The sequence below is a fragment of the Ornithorhynchus anatinus genome, chromosome 3 (genome assembly GCF_004115215.2).
Source record: "Ornithorhynchus anatinus isolate Pmale09 chromosome 3, mOrnAna1.pri.v4, whole genome shotgun sequence".
Taxonomy (NCBI): Eukaryota; Metazoa; Chordata; class Mammalia; order Monotremata; family Ornithorhynchidae; genus Ornithorhynchus; species Ornithorhynchus anatinus.
The window spans coordinates 43584268-43609059 of record NC_041730.1 but is presented as its reverse complement, the minus strand read 5'-3'; the positions used below and the strand labels follow the sequence as shown (position 1 = coordinate 43609059).

Below are 24792 nucleotides of genomic sequence, written 5' to 3'. Positions count from 1 at the left end.
AGTGGCCAATCTGGGATTAGAAGCCAGGTCCTTCTGACTCCCAGGCCCGTGCTCAATGCAGGAGGCCACACTGTTTCTCTGATAATCTTGCTGTTCATCCTCCTCTATCCTTTGTTGCAGAGCAGAGTAGCGGCGCTGATCTGAGCAGTGGAGGACAGGCCCACCCCTGTCCCTCCCCAAATAAATCGTACCTTGGGTCGCAGTGTGAGGATACTGTGCCTTTCCTGTGTCGTGCCCAGCAGGAAGGCATATTCTGTTTTTCCTCGGTGACTACGATAGCTCGTCTCCCCTCTGCAGGAGGGAAAATTGGGTTCTTTGAGTTCCAGTTATAACCATATGCTGCCATCACACCCAAACAGAAAATGATTTTGAAGAGTACCTGAACGTAAGTTCAGGATGTTGTAAGCATATGATATGTGGTGTACTAAATCTCCAACTTTCCAAATTAAAATTGTAGACTGTGTATGTAAATGGTAGGGTTGGTATTTAATACTGCCAAGTCACCCTCTTTTACATTCACTACAATTTCCAGACTAAAGGGTAGTGAAATTGGTTGCCAATTTCAAGTTAATTGTGTATACAATTGTTAAACAGAGGCATTTGCTATTATATCAGGTTAGGCAATATTTCCAAGTTGCACAGTCTATTCATACGTGTATCATATTCTGATGTCCATTTGTTTTCATTAATCTTTTGATTTCCCATTAGGTTAATTTATGATCTTATTTTTAAACGTGGTTTTGATCCATTATTATTTGCCTTGCTTTCTTTTAGTCAGTCATTGGTATTTATTGAACCCTTACTTGAATTTGAATATAAAAAGAATGCAATTATTGGCTCCCTATCACTACAGTACATTCAAAAATGAACTCCACTTCTCAGCTTAATTCATTAAAGTCTCTCAACATTTGCCAGTCCCTATAGAGGTCTCATCCCTCCTAGGATAATTTACTTAAGACAGATACCCTGCAGCAATTTTAGTGAGAAGATGCTCCAATAACTGAGGCTGATCCTCACTCATCTTGATTGTCATCAGCTTTCACTTTTTTTTTAAAAAAAAAGAAAGCATTAACACATAGAGCCAAAAAGCCCCTATATTGTTGAGGAAAGAGAACCTGTGGTTAAAATGAAAATATTAGCATTGTTCAACAAAGAAGTAAACTTGATTTCAAGAAGTTATATGGCCTAAGGTAATAATAATAATGATGTTGGTATTTGTTAAGCGCTTACTATGTGCAGAGCACTGTTGTAAGCACTAGGGGAGATCCAGGATCATCTGGTTGCCCCCCGTGAGGTTCAGTTAATCCCCATTTTACTGATGAGGTAACTGAGGCACAGAGAAGTGAAGTGACTTGCCCACAGTCACACAGCTGACAAGTGGCAGAGCCAGGATTCAAACCCATGACCTCTGACTTCCAAGCCCGAGCTCTTTCCACAGAGCCACGCTGCTTCTCTGGCCTGTTGAATTCAACTACTCACTATTATTAATATACTAACAATTATAATATATTAATAATTCTATTTGTCAAGCCCCCTGTGCTAAACTCACTACACAGAGCACTGAGGTAGTTACAAGGTAATCAAATCAAACATGCTACCAAGGAAATGAAAATCATACTGAAAGATTTTGTCTCTTTAAAAATCCCTTTATTAGCTGAGGTATACTAGACTGTTAGATGTATGTGTGCACTATTAAGTGCTCAATAAATACTCGTGGCTCACGAGAAGCAGCGTGGCTCACTGGAAAGAGCCGGGGCTTTGGAGTCAGAGGTCATGGGTTCGAACCCCGGCTCTGCCACTTGTCAGCTGTGTGACTTTGGGCAAGTCACTTAACTTCTCGGTGCCTCAGTTCCCTCATCTGTAAAATGGGGATGAAGACTGTGAGCCCCACGTGGGACAACCTGATTCCCCTGTGTCTACCCCAGCGCTTAGAACAGTGCTCGGCACATAGTAAGCGCTTAATAAATACCAACATTATTATTATTATTGAATGAATGAATGTGTGGGTTGTGTTTAGCACATCAACTTCATTCAGTCGTATTTATTGAGCGCTTAACATCCCTGCACCGCAACAATACTTGAATCTTTCAAGGTTTGATTTTTGAATATTTGTTGGGCATGTTGATCCAATAACATAATAATGTTGGTATTTGTTAAGCGCTTACTATGTGCAGGGCACTGTTCTAAGCACTGGGTTAGATACAGGGTAATCAGGTTGTCCCACGTGAGGCTCAAAGTTAATCCCCATTTTACAGATGAGGTAACTGAGGCACAGAGAAGTGAAGTGACTTACCCACAGTCACACAACTGACAAGTGGCATAGCCGGAATTCGAACCCATGACCTCTGACTCCCAAGCCCGGGCTCTTGCCACTGAGCCACGCTGCTTGAGGACTAAAGTAAGTGATCTTAACTCACATTTACCAAGAAAATCAGAATATTTCAAACTCATTCATTCTCATAAAATGAATGCAGTAACCGGTACGGATAGGTTATGGGGGGGCCCAATTTGAATAAAAAAAAACAAGAGCCAAGAGCCCTGAGTTCTATTTAAGCCATTTGCAACTGCCATTTTCCTTAGCTCTCAAGGGATGGGAAGGGAGTGATTGGCAGGTTTTCAAAGGTCAGTCGAGATTGTCACATCCTTGACAGTAGCCAGTAAAAAGTCCTGAAGAAGATTGTACTTAACATTGCCATTTTTGCACCTAAATAGTGCTTTTTCTCTCTCTCTCTCCCCCCCCCCCCCCCCATTATTAGTAAAAATGTCCTTTCCTGGACATTTCTAACTATCTCATGTAGACCCCTGCTTCCTACTCCTACTGTGGTATTCTCTCCCCTTTTTTCCGACCTCACTCAAGAAACAATGAAAGAGAGAGGGAGATTATCCGATCTTCTGAACACATTCCTAGTTTACACATTGAAAAGGGTTGTCCTGATAGGAAACAATGGAAACAGAGGTATTGAAAACACTTCTTTTACCTCGGTGGTTTGATTTTTGCATTTGTGTGGGTTTCTGGTAGGTGAGCTATTTGCTCACAAAATTGGAAAAATGTTCCTTTTTGATTGTATGACTGGTCTGTAGCTTCTGCAATTTTTTTAGACACTATTTTATTTGGATATGTTTGAAAGTTGCTCTTTTCCAACAACATAATTTCCCAATTGCTATTTTGTATTTTTGTTGTTTTGAAAAATTATAATAAAATTACTAAAATTATTTGGAGCCAAACTGTTCTACAAAAGATATAAGTATAATGTTAAAAAAAAATCACTTATTGAGGATAGTCTTTTAGTTTGAGGAGGGTCTTAAAATACATTTTTGTAATTTTCTAAACTCTAAAAGCTCATACAATTAATTGAAACTCACAGTAAGAAGAATTGAGAGAAAACATTATTTTGTGGATTGGGCTAATGATATAGTTCTTTAAATGTTACTTTAATATCGCTCATAAATTACACGCCCTCTAAATAAATTATTTACTTTTTTAAACTTTTCTTTAGTCGTACCCACGGTATAGCCACCTGATAAAATACATTTTTTAAATTAAACCAAAGAGTGTATTGATATATATAAAAATAGACAATTCTTAAGTAGTGTTAATTATACAGTTGCCAAACCTGCAAGGATCAAAAGATTTTATTTAAGAAGGATTTCACATGCAGCATGGATTATGTCCCTACATAATAGCTCAGTAGTACTTCTGCTGAATTGTAAAATAGCTTAGAGAGGAGTATGATGCCTCTAGTTGGTGTAATGCATTAGTAATTAAGAGGGTGTGAGGTTAAGCTTCATTAACTGCTGTGGGATTGTATCTTGGGTTTTATTATGCCCTAGAGAACATAAGAAGTGAGAAGGGTCAAATTGTTAAAATCAGATTTTACTTCTGCCAAAACAAAGCCAACAAAGTAATATAGCAGTAAACACGGAAAGTCATGAGTTGTAAAGGGGAAAATGTGATTTTTGGTTTTCCAAGATGTTTAGGATACAGGTGAACGTTCTGCTTATAAAACTTTAGCTTAGTGTTCTCAAAATGCAATTTTGACATGGGAACTTTGTAAAATAGGGTGATTCCATTAGGTGCAATTATTTGAAAATTGAATTTTTACCAATTGTTTCTATTGAACTTTGAAAAATTAACCCTCAAATTTTCATACTCACTTCTATTTAAATGGATAAAAACCAGATGATTCCAAGTAGACATTATAGCTCACTGCGGGCGGGGAATGTCTCTGGACTCTCAAGTGCAGTGTTCTGCACATTGTGTGTGCTCTATAAATGATTGAATAGAAATACAATTGATTGACATGGAGATTAAAAATCACTTTTTTTTATTCTTACATATGTTTTACACTTCCTGCTTCTGGGTTACCATGTCCTCAGGGACTGCAATAATGCATCATAGAAATGGTATGATTTGTCAACCATATTCATTCAATCAATCATACTTATTGAGCACTTACTATGTGCAGAGCACTGTACTAAGCACTTGGAATGTACAATTCAGCAATAGATAGACAATCCCTGCCCAACAACGGGCTCACATAATAACGATTCATGGACATTGGCCATGTCTGTTTATTACAGATCTTAAAATATGGCATCATCTTATGTGTATTGACTTTAAGCTAGTAGTCAGTAAGATGGCTATTAGGTGGGAGATTGGCTATGAACACTTTGTTACAGTTAACGTGGAAGAACTGAAAATCATGAGGTTGACGTGATACAGTTTTAGAGTGTCTCGTAATTGAGCCTGATGTGAGAGAGGAACTATATCCAATCCTATTATCTTGTATCTCTCCTAGGGCTTAGTACAGCATTGGGAGTGTAGTAAGCGCTTAATTAATATCACCATTATTAAGTGGTCTAGGAGTTGACCTGATTAATAGCCGTTGAGTGGCATTGGAGACCCCGATTTAATAATATAATAATATTGGTATTAAGCGCTTACTATGTGCCGAGCACTGTTCTAAGCACTGGGGTAGATACAAGATAATCAGGTCCCATCCGGGGCTCATGGTCTTAATCCCCATTTTCCAGATGAGATAACTGAGGCACAGAGAAGTTAAGTGACTTGCCCAAAGTCACACAGCTGACAAGTGGCGGAGCTGGGATTAGAACCCATGACCTCAGACTCCTAAACCCGTGCTCTTTCCACTGAGCCACGCTGCCAACCTAACTTGATTATAACTCGGTCAGTCAGTGGTGTTTATGGAGCACTTACTGTGTGCAGTGCCCTGTTCTAAACACTTGGGAAAGTACAATACAACAGAGTTGGTAGAAATAATCCTTGACCCGTGTTACTCTGTAGGGAGACACAGACATTAAAATAAATTAGGAATAGGGGAAGTATTCATTCAGTAGTATTTATTGAGCACTTACTATGTGCAGAGCACTGTACTAAATGCTTGGAATGCACAAAATAGCAACAGAGACAGTCCCTGCCCATTGACGGGCTTACAGTACAGCCCCCTTGACTATAAGCCCGTTATTTGCAGGGACTGTCTCTATTGCTGTATTGTACTTAGTCCAGTGCTCTGCACACAGTAAGCGCTCAAAAGTACGATTGAATGAATGAATCAATGAATAGTAGAGTAGAAGAACACTTACATAAGAATTGTGGAGCAGGGATAAGTAGCAAAGGGCCTAAGGGCTACGACACAGCCAAGTTCATAGTCGACGCAGAGAGGGTGGTTAGGGGAAATAAAAGTTTAGTGGAGGAAGGCCTCTTGGAAGAGATGTGTTCAACTTGTTTAATTTGTATCTACCCCTATACTTAGTACAATGCTTGGAATATAGTAAGTGCTTAACAAATACCACTATTTTTATTATTATTACTAGTATAAAGAGAAGCAGCATGTCCTAGTGGATAGAGCACGGGCCTGGAAGTCAGAAGGTCCAGAGTTCTAATTCCAGCTCCACCACATGTCTGCTGTGACCTTGGATTTAACTTCTTTTAGCCTGAGTTACCTCAATCTGTAAAATGGGGTTTAAGACTGTGAGCCCCATCTGGGACAGGGAGTGTGTCCAACCTGATTAACTTGTATCTACCCCAGTGCTAAGAACAGTGCTTGGCACATAGTGCTGAACAAGTACCATAATAATAGTAGTATAAATGGGTTCTGAACAGTTCTCATTTCAATCAGTTGGATGTATTGAGTGCTTACTGTTTGCAGAACACAGTATTATTTGCAAAGAGTTTGGCTAAAAGGCGAAGATGCCTGTTGGGGGGCGGGGGGGGCAGGAAATAAATTACTCTCTCTGCTTTGAAGCTGAGAGATTCCCAGACTTGTTTTAGAGGATGCACAAACTGTGTTAGCTAAAGATAACACAGGTCAACTCTTCTTTGGAGCATTTCAGCATCATCCAAACATCCAGAGTAACTACCAGAAAGTAGTTTTGTGGGGGAAATTAAAATTGGAAATTCGCACCACACACACAGTGTTAATCTACTGGGAATGGTCAAGGAATTTAGAGAAGTCACTTTCAATTTAAGAAATGAAATTGCAGTGTGGCCTAGTGAATTGAGCACAAACCTGGGAGTTGGAAGGATCTGGGTTCTAATCCCAGCTTCGCCACTTGTCTGCAGTGACTTTGGTCAAGCCACTTTGCTTCTCTGTGCCTCAGTTACCTCATCTGTGAAATGGGGATTAAGACTGCAAGCCCCATGTGGGACAGGGACTGTGTCCAACTTGATTAGATTATATTTATCCCAAGCATTTAGTACAGTGCCTAGCACATAGTAAGCAATTAAATACCATTTTAAAAAAGAAGGATTCCATTCCTACCCAGTTGAAATCATTTTTTTGTTTTTTTTTTAATTGGCTTACTTTTGTTTTTGTAATTTAGAAAAATAAATATTTGTTAAGCGCTTACCAGGAATCAAGCACTCTTCTAAGTTGTTGGCATAGGTACAAGTTAATCAGTTTGGACACAGTTCCTCTACCACTCAGAGTCTCAGAGTCTAAACAGGAGGGAATAGTCTAAATAATACTACTGCTGTTTCTTATGGTTAAATGGATTTTTAGATTAATTCTAAATGAAGAATGGCTGGAGGAAAATTAGAAAACCAAGGGGGCAGGGGGGAAACAATCTAAAGTGTTTTGTTTTTATTTTTGTATTTCAACTGCGATGTCAGCAACTTCATTCTCCAAATTGTACATCTTCATTCTTTGCTAATAATGGCCCAAACTGACTCATCAATTGTCACTGTAATGGATTATCACAGAATGGTTTTGTGAAATTCAGGTAATCCTTTTAAAGAAAAAAAAAATTAAAATCATCAGCACATACTCAGGTACAAAGGCTTCTAGTGTCCCTGCTTACAAGGGGTAAAAGAGAGCTTTTAGGAAAATAGCTAATGATGAAAACTCTCAAGTGTCTGTAGTAAGTGTTGGTAGTATTTATTTAATGGATAAGGACACAGGTTGCAGTTGACATAGGGAAATGTTTGTGACACTTGCTTATCTTGCAGCTTTGTAATTCGAAGCCAAGGGAGTGAAACAGCTAATACTTTGCTGATTTCCATCTTGGAAAGGGCTTGTGTGTTGAATGGTTAACTACAGTTTGAGGTGGCTGCTGACAGGTGTGTCCCTGAAGGATAGTACCAAATTGAAAACAATGGCCGGCTTAAGGAGTTAAGTGAATATTTAGGTAGGATTTACTAATGATAATCTCTTGGAACACAATGGTTTGTGAGTTGCTCTGATTTGTTTAGCATAGTTGAGAGAAATCAAGATAATCTGTCACACAATATTGCAGATATTACCTAGATTATTTTATTAAAGGCCAGGAAAGAAATGAGAAAAATATAAAATTATTGGTAACAGAAAATAGTTCCATTTTCTCAAGAGAATTTTTTCTTTATGTGAAAAATGTTTTAGAATGTGGATTAATTTTTGTAACTCATTCAATTTTGTATTTCACTGTTAGTGGTCTATGTATTTGATCCCAAAATAGATTATGAACACCTTGTGGTACAGGAACTGGCTTTAAATGTTTACCTTTGTGTGTGTGTATGTGTGGTATTTGCTGAGCACTTACTGTGTGCCAGGCACTGTACTAAGTGCTGGGATGAATACAAGCATATCAGGTTTTACACAGTTCATGTCCCACATGGGGCTTAATCCCCATTTTAAAAATGAGGTAACTGAGCCATAGAGAAGTGAAATGACTTGCACAAGGTCATCATATAGCAGACAAGAGGTGGAGGTGGGATTAGAACTCAGATCCTTCTGACTCCTATGCTGTATCCACTAGACCACGCTGCTTCAAATTTACCTTATAAGTTCCCCAGCACTTAACACCACTGGCAGTTGTCCACTCCCTTAGAACTCATTCGCTCTCACTGCTTCAGCTATCGCTTCTATTCATTCATTCAATAGTGTTTATTGAGCGCTTACTATGTGCAGAGCACTGTACTAAGCGCTTGGAATGGTGATGACTCCCAAATCCCCCACTCAGGCTAGCCCAGATCATTTTCCTTCTCTACATTCTCACATTTCCCCTTCCTTTTGGGACATCTCTACTTGCATGTCCCACCTACGCCTCAAACTTAATATGTCCAAAACAAAACTCCTCATCTTCCCATCTAAACCCTGTCCTCCCCTTGTCTTTCAATATAGCACCACTATCCCTCCCGTCTCAGAAGTCCGTAACCTTGGTGTTATTCTCAACTCCTCTTTCTCATTTAGTTCGTATATTCATTCCGTCACCAAATCCTGTCATACCGTGTCTAAAATCCAACCTTTCCTCTTCATAATATTAATGACTATGGTATTTAAGCGCTTACTATGTGTCAATCACTGAACTAAGCGTGGAGTAAATTCAGGATCATAAGGTTCCACATGGGGCTCACAGTGCAACTAAGAGGGAGAACAGGTATTAGATCCCGTTTTGCAGATGAGGCAGCAGAGGCACGGAGAAGTTAAGTGGTTTGCCCAAGGTTACATAGCAGACGCGTGGCGGAGCCGGGATGAAAACCCAGGTCCTCTGATTCTCAGACCCGTGCTTTTTTCCACTAGAACACGGCTGTTCTCAAATGGCTTCATCAGATGGCTGTCATGTAGATCCAAGCACTTACCATATCCCACCTGATCACTGTATCGGACTCCTAGCTGAGCTCCCTGCCTTCTGTGTCTCCCACTCCAGTCCATATTTCTCTCCGCTCCCTGGATTGTATTTCCAAAAAAGCATTCACTCCATATTTCTGAGCTACTCAAGACCCTCCAGTGGTTGCCCATCCACCTCTGCATCAAACAGAAACGTCTTAGCAGTGGCTTTAAAGCACTCGATCAATTTGCCCCCTTGTACCTTTCTTTGCTGATTTCCTACTATAATCCAGACCGCACACTTCACTCCTCTAATGCAACCTACTCACTTTACCACAGTCACGTCTATCTCACTGCTGACCCATTGTCCGTGTCCTCCCTCTGGTCTGGAACTCCCTCCCCTTGCATATGACAGACCCCCAACTTTCCTCACCATCAGAATCTTAACTAAAATCACATTTCCACCAAGGTACCTTCCCCAACTAAACCCATATTTCCCCTGCTCCCTTTCCTTTCTGCTTTGCCTATGCACTTGGATCTGTCCCCTTTAAGCACTTGATATTCATCCACCCTCATCCCCACAGCACTTAGGTACATATCCATAATGTGTTTTAATGTCTGTCTCACCTGTGTTGGGCAATAGCGGCATGGGAGAGAGTCCAGGGCGGAGACTCACATTTACTGCGCAGAAGGAGGTAATGGTAAACCACTTCTGTATTTTGACCAAGACTCTACGGATACTTTACCAGAACGATGGCAGGTGGAAGTGGGGCGTTCTGGGAGAGATGTGTCCCCAGAGTCACTACGGGTCAGAGACTAGACGGCGTAAAACAAGACAAGGTTCTCCCTCTAGACTGTAAGCTCCTTGTGGGCAGGGAACATATCTACCCCCTGTGTTGTATTGTACTCTCCCCAGGACTTAATCTGCATACACTGAGCACTTAATAAATACAATTGATTAATTGACAATGAAATTCGTCCATGGATGTGTGTGTGTCTGAAAGTACAGCGCTCTGTTCACAATAAGCACTCAGTAAATACGATTGAATGAAAGGACCAATTCACCTCCCCATCTTGTACACTGTCAAAGACTTTCTCTTGATATGCTGATATGTTCACAGTTTGCTACCGTTTTCCCTTTTGCCTATTTGATTTACTCTCCTCACGAAACTTGGGCTCAAAAAGAGCTGCTCCTTTCTTAATTGCAGTACACCATTCTGTCTGTAGCAGTTGACTTCTAGTTTTCAGTTGGGATACAGTATTGCCCTAGGGTGTGTTAAAAAACATCTCCTCTGTCCTCCTTGCTTTCGGCTTCCTAATTTCAGCACACCATACATTTGTTTGGGTGTCCTACTCAGCATAGTTGTACTGCTAGATGCTTGCTTTCTTGTTAGGAGATTGATTTTGTCCTAGAATTTAGTTGTTTGTAATTGTGTCATGCTATTTGAGGAAACTATAGCAGTGCAGGAAACTATAGCAATTGGTAAGAGCCTTGGTTGTCAGGGATCCTGGGTTCTAATCCAGACTCTGCTTCTTGCCTGATGTGCGACTTGGGGCAAATCACTTAACTTATATGTAAAATAGGAATTAAATACCTGCTCTCCCTCCTACTTTGAGCCCTATATAGGACAGGGACTGTGTCTGACTTGCTTCTATTGCATCCACCCCAGTGCTTAGTTCAGTGCTTGGCTCAAAGTGAGTGCTTAACAAATCATTGTTCTCCTCGAATCACGACATAACGGTCCACAGAAATGCAGGTGTCACTTTGGAGAGTTCAGGTTTCATGGCCATAGAGAAGGTGGGTAAGCCCTACAGCTCTGTAAATCCCCCGTTGCTATACTGTCTGACAATCTCCCACAAGAGGTACTGGTCTCTCAATTTCATTTCTTACTTCTTTGATTATCACTGTGTGTGTGTACTTGTATGTATAGAGATATATATCTTTGTACATGTTTTTATATTTATATATGTCCTGCAAATATAAATATCTGGAGAGAAAGAGCAAGGAGAGATTTTAAAATGTATTTACACCACCTTTTCTCCGTACAGTCTTTTAGATGAGAAGTGAATCCAGTATCATAGAGGGCTTGACTGAAAATCCATCTGCAAATGAACTTGGGTTTAAGAGATTTTTAAAAGTGACCGTAAGAACAGTAATATGGTATATGTTGAGCACTTATTATATGCCAAACACTGTACTGACTGCTGGAGTAGATACGAGATATTCAGGTCATGCACAGTCTGTCCCACGTGGGGCTCACAGTGTAAGAAGTAGTAAGAACAGTTTGGTGTAGTAATCAATGCATAATCAGTGCACCGGATGGGACTTTATATATTTCAATTAAATGGTACGAACCACATATATTTAATGAGAAATAGACTAATGGTATTGACACTAAGTAGTTATTGGGAATATAAAGTAGATAAGTATTTACAAATTAAAACAGTGGTAGGATTGATTACTTAATAGACTGTAAGGTCTCTGTGGGCTGGGAACATGCCTACCAACTCTGTTGTATTATACTCTCCTCGCCCACAGTAAGCACTAAAAAAAAATACCATTTTTTAAAATTACTCTATGCCAAGAATAGACTGTAAACTCTTTGTGGACCAGGAACATGCCTTCCAACTTTATATTATACTCTCCCAGCATTTAATCCAGTCCTCATAACACAGTGAGCACTCAAAAAATACCATTCACCGATTAATTACTTGGTGCCAAGAAGTTTGCTAACTGCTGGGGTAAGTTAAAGATGACCAGATAGGCTAATCCTATCTCTGGGCTGGATGATTGTGTGGTGGGAGTCATGTGAGTCTAGTTTGGAAAGACTTCGTTATCATCATCAGAGGTATCTATTGAACACTTACTGCATGCAGAGCACTGTGTGAAGCGTAGACTATAGAGTAGACTCCAACAGTTGATAGTTCCCTGCCCAAATATGTGAGTTTACAGTCTAGGTGGGGAGACTGACGTTAATAAAAAAAAAATAATTTGTAATATATCTTATAGATATGTTCATGCATGCCTTGGGGTTGACGGTGGGGTGAATATCGGATACCCGTAGGTCACAGATCCAAGTACATAGATGACGGAGAAGGACAGGGAGCCAGAGATAAGAGGGTTTATTCTGGGAAGGCCTCTTGGAGGATATTTGAACTAATATTATTATTACTGTTATTAATCATAAAATCCCAGTAACAGTTGTGGTAAGCACTTACTATGTGCTAAGCACTGGGTAGATACAAGATCGTCAGGTCTTAGATAAGGCTTACATCCAGCATGGCCTAGTGGCAAGAGCATGGGCTTGGGAGTCAGAGGTCATGGGTTCTAATCCCGGCTCTACCACTTGTCTGCTGTGTGACTTTGGTCAAGTCACTTAACTTCTCTGTGCCTCAGTTACCTCATCAGTAAAATGGGGATTGAGACTGTGAGCCCCACACGGGGACAACCTGATCACCTTGTGTCTACCCCAGTGCTTAGAACAGTGCTTGGCACATAGTAAGTGCTTAACAAATACGAAAATTATTATCCAAGTAAGCAGCATGGCGTAGTGGATAGATCATGGGCCTGGGAGTCACAGGGTCATGGGTTATAATCCTGGCTTTGCCACTTGTCTCCTGTGTGGCCTTGGGCAAGTCACTTCACTTCTCTGTGCCTCAGTTACCTGGAGATTAAGACTGTGAGCCCTGTGCAGGACAGGGACCGTGTCCAACCCAATTTTCTTGTGTCCACCCCAGTGCTTAGTACAGTGCCTGGCACATAGTGAGCACTTAACAAATACCATAACTTATTATTATTATTACAAGGTATTATTACAAGGTACTGAATCCCCATTTTGCAGTTGAGGGAACTGAGGCACAGAGAAGTTAAGTGACTTGCCCAAAGTCACACAGGCACGAGGCATAGCCAGGATTAGAACCTGTGACCTAACACACTGGAGAAGCAGCGTGGCTCAGTGGAAAGAGCACGGGCTTTGGAGTCAGAGGTCATGAGTTTGAATCCCGGCTCTGCCACTTGTCAGCTGTGTGACTGTGGGCAAGTCACTTCACTTCTGTGTGCCTCAGTTACCTCATCTGTAAAATGGGGATTGACTGTGAGCCCCACGTGGGACAACCTGATTCCCCTGTGTCTACCCCAGCACTTAGAACAGTGCTCTGCACATAGTAAGCGCTTAACAAATACCAACATTCTTATTATTACCCTTTGAGTGATTCTGTTAAATCAAAAATAAATGAATCTAAATGGTTTTATCCCTTTAAGAAATTTACTGTTTACTTTCCTGCCTGGAACACCTGTCTTGGATTGTTTTTTTTCTAGTATCTCTTCCTGAAACTATTTTGCATAGATTTTTCTGACAGTAATACAAAGTTGCACTTGCCTGAGCTGGAATTGAAATTGGGTGTTCCTCATTTTGTCAAGAATTTTAGATTTTGTGTTCATTGTTAAAGATAACAAAAGCTTGCTGGTGCAAGACTGACACTTGATATGAGTGAGTGTGTCTTTGTTTTAATCTTGGTAATTACTTTAGTTTAATTACAGTGGATGAATTGTTTAGTTGCTAGAGAAGCAGCATGGTCTAGTGGTTAGAACATGAGTCTGGAGGTCAGAAGGACCTGGGTTCTAATCCCAGCTCTGCCACTTATCTGCCATGAGATCTCAGGAAAGTCACTTCACTTCTCCGTGCCTCAGTCACCTCATCTGTAAAATGGGAAATACTGCTCTGCACCCCATATGAGGCAGGGGTCCAACCCAGTGCGTTTGTATCCACCCCGGTGCTTGGTACGGTGCTTGGCACATACTAAGTGCTTAAATTATCATTGTTGTTATTACTATAACTCCAGACCAGTAAGCAGATGGCACAAATGCTTTATTTTTACATCATTATAAATATAACAGTAATTTCATTTAAATTGTACCTGTTCGTTCGACACTTGGATTAAAATATATAAATAAAATGGCATAGTTCTCCGTTGGAATGGCAGCAAACACATAATGCCAAGGAAATGCAGTATCTATTAATTAAAGACTTTTGGATCAATCACGACCTTTAAACAGTTAGAGTGCAGTAGTTCATATTTACCACAGCTGCTTCTCTGGCTAATATCCTGTTTAATAAATTCACCCCAATATTTTATTGCCTGTCTATACCGCACCTCACCATAGTAATTGCTGCTTATTTGGAGAGATTCTTAACTAGGTTTTGATAAGTTTTTAGTTTGTTGAAAAATGTTAGTGATACCAGTAACGGCAGGTATTTCCTGAACATACTAAAGCTGTATTTAGAATGCAGATACAATGTAACATTTAATTCCATATTCTTAGGAGCTTCCTGACCCGTTACTTGAAGACAGCTATAAAAAAGAATTAGATGAAGAGGCAGGAGGTGTTAATGAATCACTAAAAGATTCTGCTGACTCCATGAAAATAGCCTGGCGTTACCAAAATTTACCCAAAATGGAGGTGAGTATGGATACATTTTAGTCTTTTGCTATTTCTGGTATTGTTTTTGGTGCTTTTGTGACAGAAGTTATTAATGCATGTGTGGAAGGAAAAATTGTGTTTTGGGCTTGAAGTAAAAAGTGATGTTCTTTGATGTTAGTTCCTTCATATGCTGAAGATTTGATCAAGTAATATATGAAATTGGTCCTCATTAAAAATGTTTGGGAATAATACAGTGTGGAGTCATTTACATGGAAAGGGACCATTAGTCCCCTTTCTCCTAGATCAATTTAAGAATCTACTTTGTGTAGAGCACTGTACAAAGTGCTTGGGAGAGTACAGTACAGATTTCACAGTCACATTTTTATGACTTTGCAAAGGTCAAGCAAGGGGGCCAGCTTAACCTGTTCTTTTCCCCTGTTCAGTGCTATGAACATTAAAATCCACACAATGCTACCTGTGATAAGATCTCATAATCAGAGAATATGTATTACCAGATCTGTTTCCATGTTGATCAATGAAATAAATGGAAGCTTTAAACTCAAATCATCTGGACAAATGAACAGTTTCTCTTTTTGCACAAAACTAATGCACATATTTTGTAAGATAGCAAGTTTTTTTTTAAACATCTCATTTTTAATGAACTACTGTAGATGCCAACGTATTTTCTTTTGAAATAGGTCATCTGTGAGAAATCCATGCTCAGAGGGAATACGCTCCATCTATTTAACTCTCAATTATTCAGAGGGCTGATTTACAGTTTGTAGTTATCCAGCCTCTGGCTTTTCTTTCTCATTTCTCCAGCTGCCTAATTTGGGCCTATTTCATTTCTCAGAAGTACCTCCACTAGAGGGTAGTTAAACTATTGAAGACTGTACAACTCAAAACAGTCCTTTTCCTCATTATTTGCAGCTATGTAAAAAAAAAAGTTTTGAGGGGGTAAAGATTAGAATTAATTGAGGGGAAAGTTAGGGATGTTAAAAGGAACTTTAAAAGAAGGGCAACAATCAGCTATGTCCTCTAAACATCTTTGATACCCCTGTCAAAAATAGAATGCTGGGCCGGATGGATGGTGGATCTAATCCAGTATGGCATTGCTCGTGTTTTTGCATTCTAAATTAACTAAAATGAGGGTTTGGGATTATTTGTGGATTACAGTTATACATTCTGTTCCTGCCTTTACCATGGAAATTAGCTGAGTTGTGTAGGACTGAAAAGTAGAGAAATATTTTACCAATTCTTCTTTTGGAAGCACTCAGAACAACAGAAGCTTCAATTATATAGTCTTGAACTATCTTATGTCAATGGCACAAAGTGGTCATTTGTGTTGGGGATGCTTTTCAGCACATTATTTTCAATAATCCTAAGTGTTTTATAGTACACACAAAACCTCTTCATTCTCAGAAATTTATATTTTGTTAATTCAAGGGAGATTAAAAAAGAAAAATTTTGTCATTATTCCATCTGACTGAACTAAAACCCCTGATAGAGCAAAAGAATGGCATTTAGATGGTTTTTGTTTTGTTTTATTTTTGTTCTCTTTTCTCTTCTGATTTTCTAGTTTAACAGGTAAATTCCCTGCTCAAAATTAAGGCAGGGAATTTGATAACCTATTTATCATAATTATTACATACTATAGGCCATTAACAGATACACAAACAATATAAATATGTGAACTAGCCAGGGAATTATTTGTATTCCATTTAATCAGGTTGGTTCAGAGCAGTTGAGACAATAAGTATGCAATATGGTTGGTTGGTCAGTTTTTAACTTAAACATGGGTCTGTAACTGCTACAAGTTTTATTTTAAATAAGCTATATAGAGATGATTTGTATAGTTTGAATGGGCAGTACTTACTTCCCTCCAGTGAAAGAACTGCTCTAAAGTAAGCTGTTGACTTGCTTACCCATGTGCGTAATAAGTAAAGTAAGCACTTGAGATTTTATCAGCTTCACTGTCACTAGAAACTTACCACAATGAAGGCAACATGTTAGGAAACAAACCCAGTGGTCACTGCAGAATTTATAGCTGTTGGTGTTCTGAGAATTAGGTTTCTCCATAGGCTAGTTACTCCCTTGTTTAGTCAAATTGTGCAATGACATCTTCATAAAAATTAAAACGGGGGAACAACCTACTTGTTTGGGGTTTTTTTGCCTAGGTAATTCGGATTAATTTTTTATATTCCATAATTCAAATATAGGCATAGCTGCCCAATAAATTCAGTATGTTTCTAAAAAATATCATTGGAATGTGACAGAATGATTTTACGAGGCTTGGCATGTTTGGTTTTCTGTGAAATTGCACAGACACAGCTAGATATTTGTGTCAGGGGAGCTTATATATGGTGACATGCCAAATCAAACAGCCTCTGGGGGGCTGGGGGGCCATATAATCTCATCAATTTTATTAATGTGGCGCTTACTGTATGTACCATTCTCAACCATCCCGAGGTACAATATGGCTTTTATGCCTCAATTTAAATCCAACGCCACACCCACGTTGGAAACAATTGAGTCCCATTTTTTAAACACGTGCGTTTTAGGAATATGCCCTTGCAATTCAGTGAAATTGGAGGAGGCTTGCAACTCAAAATAGAGACAGTGCCCCTCCTCTACAAATCAATTGCCTTGAAAAGTTGCTTCCTCTATGTTATTATGTATCACTGGGCCTTACAGATTTGCTAGATGACTGCTCATCAACTAATGGGAGGGAGAAATAGGTCCCCTTGATTAAAAGCCCCTCAGTTTTGCAGAACCCCAATCAGGGATTGCACTATCAGTGATTCTTCGCCCGGCTCTTCCATCTCAGATGTGAGGCTTGCAGGCAAGCAGGCAAGACCTACTGAGCTCTAGCGAGGTTTATTGTTTCATATGGAGTGCAGTACTAGGTCTCTTTTTTAAAATGCCATTTGTTAAGCTCTTATTATGCCCCAGACACTAAGCACGGGCTTAGATACAAGGTTGTCAGGTTGGACACGGTCCCTGTCCCGCATGGGGCTCACAGTCTTAAGCTTCATTTTACATGACGAGGTAACTGAGGCACAAAGAAGTGATGTGACTGCCCAAGGTCACATGGCAGACAAGTGGCAGAGCTGGAATTAGAATCCAGGTCCTTTTGAGACTCCCTGAGAGATCATCACACGGGTTAACCTCAGAGCTCTGGCACCTCCTGAAAATCAATACCCAATCCCAGCCTGGGAGACCTCCTAAGAGAGGGCATTTTTGCGTAAGCTTTAGGCCTCCAAATTCAAAACCCGCCCTTTCTGAATAAAGCTTCAGCTCTAGGAACGAGGATTCTTGATTAAGCCTGGTCACCAGTGGCAACCATTAAATTTGAAGCCCTGGTAACCACATCCATTTCCTCTGAAAAATGGAGATTTGAAAACATCTGTTGTTTGAATCATGATGAGTTATAGTTGACCATTAATTTAAATGTGCTAAAACAGCTTTCACTACAAATATTTTTTGTTCCTTTTAGTTCACAAATTATACATTGTTCTAAAATAGTGCTGAGGGTTGGCATAAAAGTGTCTGTTTATTGTTTTGCTCTCCTAAGCGCTTAGTACATTGCTCTGCACACACTAATCGCTCTGTGGATACAATTGAAGGAATAAATAACTGAAAAATTTAGGGAGTTTTCATTATACTTATTGAATTTCCTTTTCATCTTGAATGTTACTAATTGTGAATTCTCTAGAAGCCTAATTGAAAATATTCTGCTTCAGATGGTATTAAGGGAAACTCGGGCCTAGGGAGGTCAAGTTACTAATTTAGGGATGTGCACTAAATCAGAGACAGAACTAAGAAGCAATTCTCACTCTCCTGCCCTTTAATTTAACGTTGAATAACAGGAAAATCAATCTTAAAGTCGTTAATAGCAATGCATTTGTATTTTTTATGATTAGCATATGCATAGCGGCCATTTAAAGAAAACGAGTGCTTATGTTGTCCTCCTTGAATGATTGGCTTATAACACTCAATCATGGATTATTTGACAGCGGCAGCATTGGGCACAGGATCTGAGAGGTCATAACCATCTAGCCCTTTAATATGTTACACAGTAACAATTTTTGAAACAATTTATATTGACACACTGCCAAAATACCTCTGGAGATATAGGTGGAAAAACAGCTGTTTTAGGAAACTAAGTATATTGATCATAAGGCATGTTTCATTTTCATGTGATTCACTGTGAACAAAGTTATTCCTTGCTCTCTCAAACTAATTTGGATTGAACTAAAATTTCCCAAGAAATGACCATTAAGATCATGCGGTTCCCTTTCACCATAGAAATGGATAAAATTCATTTTTTATCCCTTAGATTTTTCATTTGTCTTTGTTGCATTTAATAGTTCATTTGCATAAACCACATATATTAGAATGATGTGAATAATATGGTAATGCCTCTGTTTGGATATGATGCTAAGTGATATTTGTAGTAGCAAGTTGAAATTTTTTTCCCCTTAATAGAATTTAAACTCCTTTCACCGTTGAAAAATAGAAGCAAACTGTGTGCTGTGAAAAAGTATACAGTTTTATTTTGATTTGATTATTTATTAACAAACTACATGTATTCTCGGGCAATTTATAAACTGTCACAGCATGAAATTAATTTTCCGCCTTGATACATCCCAAATCTGAGATTTCTAGCACATTAGTATTATGATTAGAATTGTTAATAGCAGAAGGTAGCCTGAAAGCACACCCTGCTCTCTGACAATCTACTGTGTTTCTCTGGCTGCTTACTCGCTTGTAAGGATATAGGGAGCTTCAACCCACTAATATATTTATCAATTCAAACTTAAGAGAAGTGAAAAATCTCTCTTTGGCCCTCCCCGGGGCCAGTCTACTAAGACAGATTATTCATGCTTACTTGATTCAGGTAGGCTTTTGCAAGCCTCCCCACTAAGCCTGGGAATGTGGTACATTGAGGCCTATTCATGGACTTCTGACAGACCAAGCTTTTATTGCATGGTGTTTTATTATAGCCAAATCCGAGTCTCCACCCAGTTTGTAGGCACTGTGCTTATTCTTTTGAATCAAGAAAGGTTATCACCTACCTTAATCCATGCAGCAGTGTGGATTAAGGACACCAATGTGCCCCGGGATTCTCAAAGAGGATCCTGGAAACTTCTTGTTTCTTCTTTTTTGCTGTCTTTACTAAACTCTATTGGGCCTCAGTGAGGATTTGCATCCAAAATGGGCAACCTGGAGCTTTTCTCAATGAAGACATCAGATCAAAGTTCAGTTAGTCAAGGCCTTTCTAAAACATTAAGGGGGCTTGGATGTACACAATAAAAAGATGAGCTCTGGCAGAGATTGCAGTAAAAACATTCTGAGCTGTAATCCGGATAAAGGATAGATTATAGGCCAAAGAACAGACCCTGGTTAAATTGCTTTCAGAACCCTCAGACCAAATAACTGCACTCCAGTTTTACAAAACGTATAGCCTATATTAGAATGTCTCTGTTTCTTCTCAGGATCATTTTTTTCCCCTTGATAATGAATAAGGTATGACACCAGCCTTAGATCTTAACAATTTCTTTCAAATTAAATATTTTTACTCTCGGCTTGTGGAATAAGAAAACGAGTGTAGTTGGGTAAAAGCGTTTCAACTGATCTTTTTTTATTAATAAAATTAGTATAGATCTGTGGTTTCAATGTAAGATTTCCAGAGCCTTTCCTTCTTAAATTCTGCAACTAAATAGGCACTTGAATATCCTGTATAGATATAAAAATCTTAGATCCTAAAACTAAAATGTGAGCTAAGTATATTTTATTAATTTAATGTGTCTATCACACCAATTTTCACAATACAGTGTGTTTGTTGTCAGATGACTCCTTCAATTTATTTTCTTTCCATCTCAATCCCTGAGTTTTCAACTCCAGAATGTCCATATTGATTGCCAGCTTCTGTAAGTCATGTGTTTGGTTTTGGTTGGGCTTTTTTGTTTTTAAATTAGGACAGTGGGGTTTATTCGTGGGCACAGATTGGCCAGGGATGGGCTACTAATCATGACCTTTCAGGGGTCCCTTGCCAGTCTATAGCTATTCAATGCTAGCCCCAACTTCCCTTCCCTTCTTTAGTCTTGTGTTGCCTCTTGTCTACAGAACATCTCCATGTGGCTATTCCATCGATACCTGCAATTCAACATTTCAAATACAGAATTTCATCTCTTCCTAAATCCTCTGCCTCCCACCTTAACTTTCCTAACACAGTTGATAGCACCTCTGTCTTCCTCATCTCCAAAACCAACAACTGAAGCCTTATCCTTGACTCCTTTCTCTCTTTCTACATTCATTCTGTTCCTAGGTCCTGTCTTTTTTTTTTTTCCCCCCTCCACAGATTTCCCAGATCCACCTCTTCCTCTCTGTCTAAACAGTCGCTACTCTGGTTCAGGCCCGTGCCATATCCAGTTAGAATACTGTATCTGACTTCTCCCTGTTTTTCTCCCTGCCTTGCTCCCTTCTCTAACTCTACCACCTAGATCTTCTTTCTAAAACACAATTCTGCACAAGTCTCTTCATTCCTCAGAAACCTTCAAAAGTTTCCTATTCTGCATCACACAGAAACTCCTCTTAGCTTTAAATAGTCCATCTTTCTCTCTCCCTTTTACTTATCCCCTCTCTTTCCAGTACACCCCAGCTCACACTCTTTCTCTCAAGTGCATCCTCTCACTGTCTCATTCATAAATCTCCCACCTCTACCTGTTACTCATCCTCTTCCTCTGCCTGGAAACTCCCTGCCCACCCTCCAAATTCTCCTAACTTCAGCTCTCCCTGTCTTCAAAGCCCTTCTGACATAGTAGTAGTAGAGATATCTATTCATCATCTATCTCTGGATGAGAATGTCATGGTTCCCAGCCCTCAGGAGGCTCACAATCTAAGAAGAGAGGGGAGAATGTAGATTGGCAATGGAAGGATGAAAAAACAAAAAATCCAAACAACATAGGAGTCAAGGACTAAGATAAATCTAGGAAGAACAGTAGGCTACTGTGCTTTGAGGAGTAAAGTTTCAAGCTCTATATGACACAAAATCCCATGGACACAGCTGTAGTCACAGTCAACGGCTACAACTCTCCCAATGTTCAGTTAGCTTCAGCTTCTCTCCCAGGCTGCAGGCTGTGGTAGTCCAATGGTAAAGGGACCAACTGGGCCCTACCCTTGACTCATCTTGCCTGGTCCAGAGCAAGGGGCTCCAGATTATCTCCCAAGGTAAATCCTTCCACACCATTTTAACACTTCCTACGCTGCTTCAGCACTTCATGTACTCATTGATTTACATGCTCTAATATTTAAAGCCCTTCTTCCTTCTATCTCAGAGAAGCAGCATGAGCTAGTGGAAAGACACAAGCCTGGGAGTCAGAGGATGTGCGTTCTAATACCAGCTCCGCTTCTTCTCTGCTGTGTGACCTTGGGCAATTCACTTAACTCCTCTGGGCCTCAGTTACCTCCTCTGGAAAATGAGGATTAAGACTGTAAACCCTGTGTGGGGCAAGGACTGTGTCCTCTCTGATTCACTGGTATCTTCCTCAGTGCTTAGTACAGTGCCTGGCACATAGTAAGTGCCTAATAAATACCATTTTTAAAAAATCAATCAATGATGTTTGAGTATCATGTACTAAACGCTTGGGAAAGCATAGTAAAACAGAGTTGGTAGGCGTAATCCCTACCCCCAAGGAGATTATAGTCTAGGGTCCTGGATTTATGTTTATATGTACCTGAGCCCTTCATGTGTGTACTTATAATAGTGATTGCTAATAAAAGTATTTAAGCATTTACTGTGCTCCAAGCACTGTTCTAAGAGCTGGGGTAGATGCATGTTAATCTGGTCGGCCACGGTCCCCCCACAGTGAGTTCACAGTCTAAATAGGAGGGAGAACAGGTATTAGATGCTCATTTTTCAGTTGAGGAAACTAAGGTACTGAAGTTAAGTGACTTGCTGAAGATCATACAACAGGCGAATGATGGACCTGGGATTAGAACACAGGTCCTCTGAGGCCCAGGCCTAGACTCTTTCCGCTAGGCCACGCTGCTTCTCTAGGAAAAGAGGACAGTTACAGGAATTAGTGCTTGGGGAATGGGGTCCATAGGATATGTACATAAGTACCCCCAAAACAAATGAAGGCTCCAGGGGAGCCCAACCTGCTTCCCACTGGCCCTAGTGCTCTTCTGTAGGAGGGAGACTTTGCCTCCTGTAGGTAGCCCAAGACAAGAAACAGTAAACTCCATTCAAAGCAGGTCTCAATTCAAAAGAAAGGAAGCTTGCCCACCTGTATCTGAAATGTAGCTTTGAGAATTGAAGATGGACCCAAAAAACAAGTTGGATGTGCGGATTGGGAGCTGGACGAACCACTAATGGACTTATCAAATCACTCTTCTGGTGGATTGGAAAGAATTTACTGTACTGTATGTAAGATCCAAAAAAATATTAGTCTGATTTTGGGATTTTAAAGGGTGACTCTTATGATTTCTATTATTTTACATCTAGCCTTTAAAAATCAATTACTTGGGATTGCAAAGGAGAGAGGTCAGAGCTAGCAAAATAGATTTGGGAATCAGCCACGTAGAGGTGGTAGTGGAAGCCATAGTATTGGAGCAACTTTCCAGGGCTTGATAATAGGTTGAGGAGAGAAGGGGAGCCCCAAATTTTAGAGTAATTCCCATAATTAAGGAGGTGTGAGAGGCAGGAGGAGCAAATGAAAGAAGCTGAGGATTGACCAGAAAGGTAGGAGTAGAAAAAGAGAGGACTCTGAAAGAAAAATGAGATCAGTGTTCCAGGAGATGGGTGGTCTATAGTGTTAAAGGCAGACCACCGTATTCCCCATCTTCAGAGCCCTACTAAAATCACATCTTCTTAGGATAGCTTTTATGACTAATCTCATTTCCCCTCCCTGTTACCCTGTCTACTGCTTCATTTATGCACTTGAATCCTTATCTTCTAAGCAATTAGATACTTACCTTTCCCACTCCCCCTTATATACATATCTTTGTATTTAGTTGCTTTGCCTATCTATAATTTATTTTAGTGTCTGTCTTCCCCTCTAACAATAATAATAATAATTTGTGAAGCCTTACTGAAAGATAATCAGGTCCCACTTGGGGTTTATAGTCCAAATAAGAGGGAGAACAGGTATTGAGTCTCCATTTTGCGGATGAGGGGAGTGAGGAACGGAGAAGTTAAGTGACTTGCTCAAGGTCACACAGCAGACAGTGGTTGAGCTAGGATTAGAACCCAAATCTGAATGACTCCCAGGCCTGGGCTCCTTCTGTTTCTGTAGAGTGTAGGCTCCTTGAGGACAGGGATTATGTCTTTAAATTCAACTGTGGTCTAAGTGTTTAATACAGGGCTTTACAGAGAGTTCAATAAATACTATTGATTAATTGATAAAAGGCATCTGGGAGGTCCAAGAGGATTAGGACAATAGAGATATGACAATCATCGGTGACCTTGGAGAGAGTGGCCTCACCAGGTGACAGAGGGTGAAAACCAAATTGTAGAGGTGCGAGGAGGGAGTTAATGGAGAGGAGGTTGAGGTCACATGTCACACAGGGGCCCTAAAATACCGAGTCGTAGAAGGCCCCCAATGAAGAAGAGTATTTTCTGCCCAGCCCCATCCAACCAGGCATTATGGGGGTAGACGGGGTTAGAGGGCAAATATTAAAAAGGATTACATTCACAGTGAAGTAGGCTGTGTTGATATGTGTTTTGTATTACCTGTGCAAAGATTTCATCGTGTTGGATGCTGTAGGGTAAGGCTGCTGACTCCTGACCTACACATTTACTGTTTAGTGCTGTGAGGTTCTCTGAGGTGGACCTTCCATTCTGCACACAACTATAAAATATCTGATAAGTCCCCCATATTCTTTTATGTGGACCCTCTTCATCCTTCAGCATGTTCAGTCTGTAAAATCAGTACCTTTTCCTACTTTCCCCACATTAATTGTTACATGTACTGGTCAAGTTCCTGAATGTCTATGTGCAGTGTTAGTCTTTTGCATGTGTGGATCTCCAGAGTTTAAATCTCTCATCATTCTTCCCGGCTATCCTCCCCTTATTCTCAGAACATTGTGGTTCCCTGGGAACACCATCTTCGTATTTAATTTCCATCAGTTCTGGTGTGAGTTTCAATCATGATACTTAGTCCTTATTTCTGATTACATAATAGATAACTTCTTTTACATGGTTACATTGAATAATAATTTGCCAGTTGTTAGCTGTGTGCTATTGAAATGACAGATTTATGAGTCGCACACCTCGTTTACCACTTCCATGTCTAAGAGTGACAGTAACCCAATCTACTTCAA

General features: G+C 39.9%; 1 protein-coding gene across 2 annotated transcripts in view; it reads left to right on the top strand.

Moving 5' to 3' along the window:
* Nucleotides 1-24792, top strand: part of ELP4 (elongator acetyltransferase complex subunit 4) — a 232733-nt gene that overhangs the window by 49313 nt on the left and 158628 nt on the right. For both annotated transcript variants that reach the window (XM_029061294.1, XM_007659227.3), the window contains exon 4: nt 14368-14505. In XM_029061294.1, coding sequence (XP_028917127.1) covers nt 14368-14505 — 138 coding nt within the window. The remainder of the gene's footprint in view (nt 1-14367; nt 14506-24792) is intronic.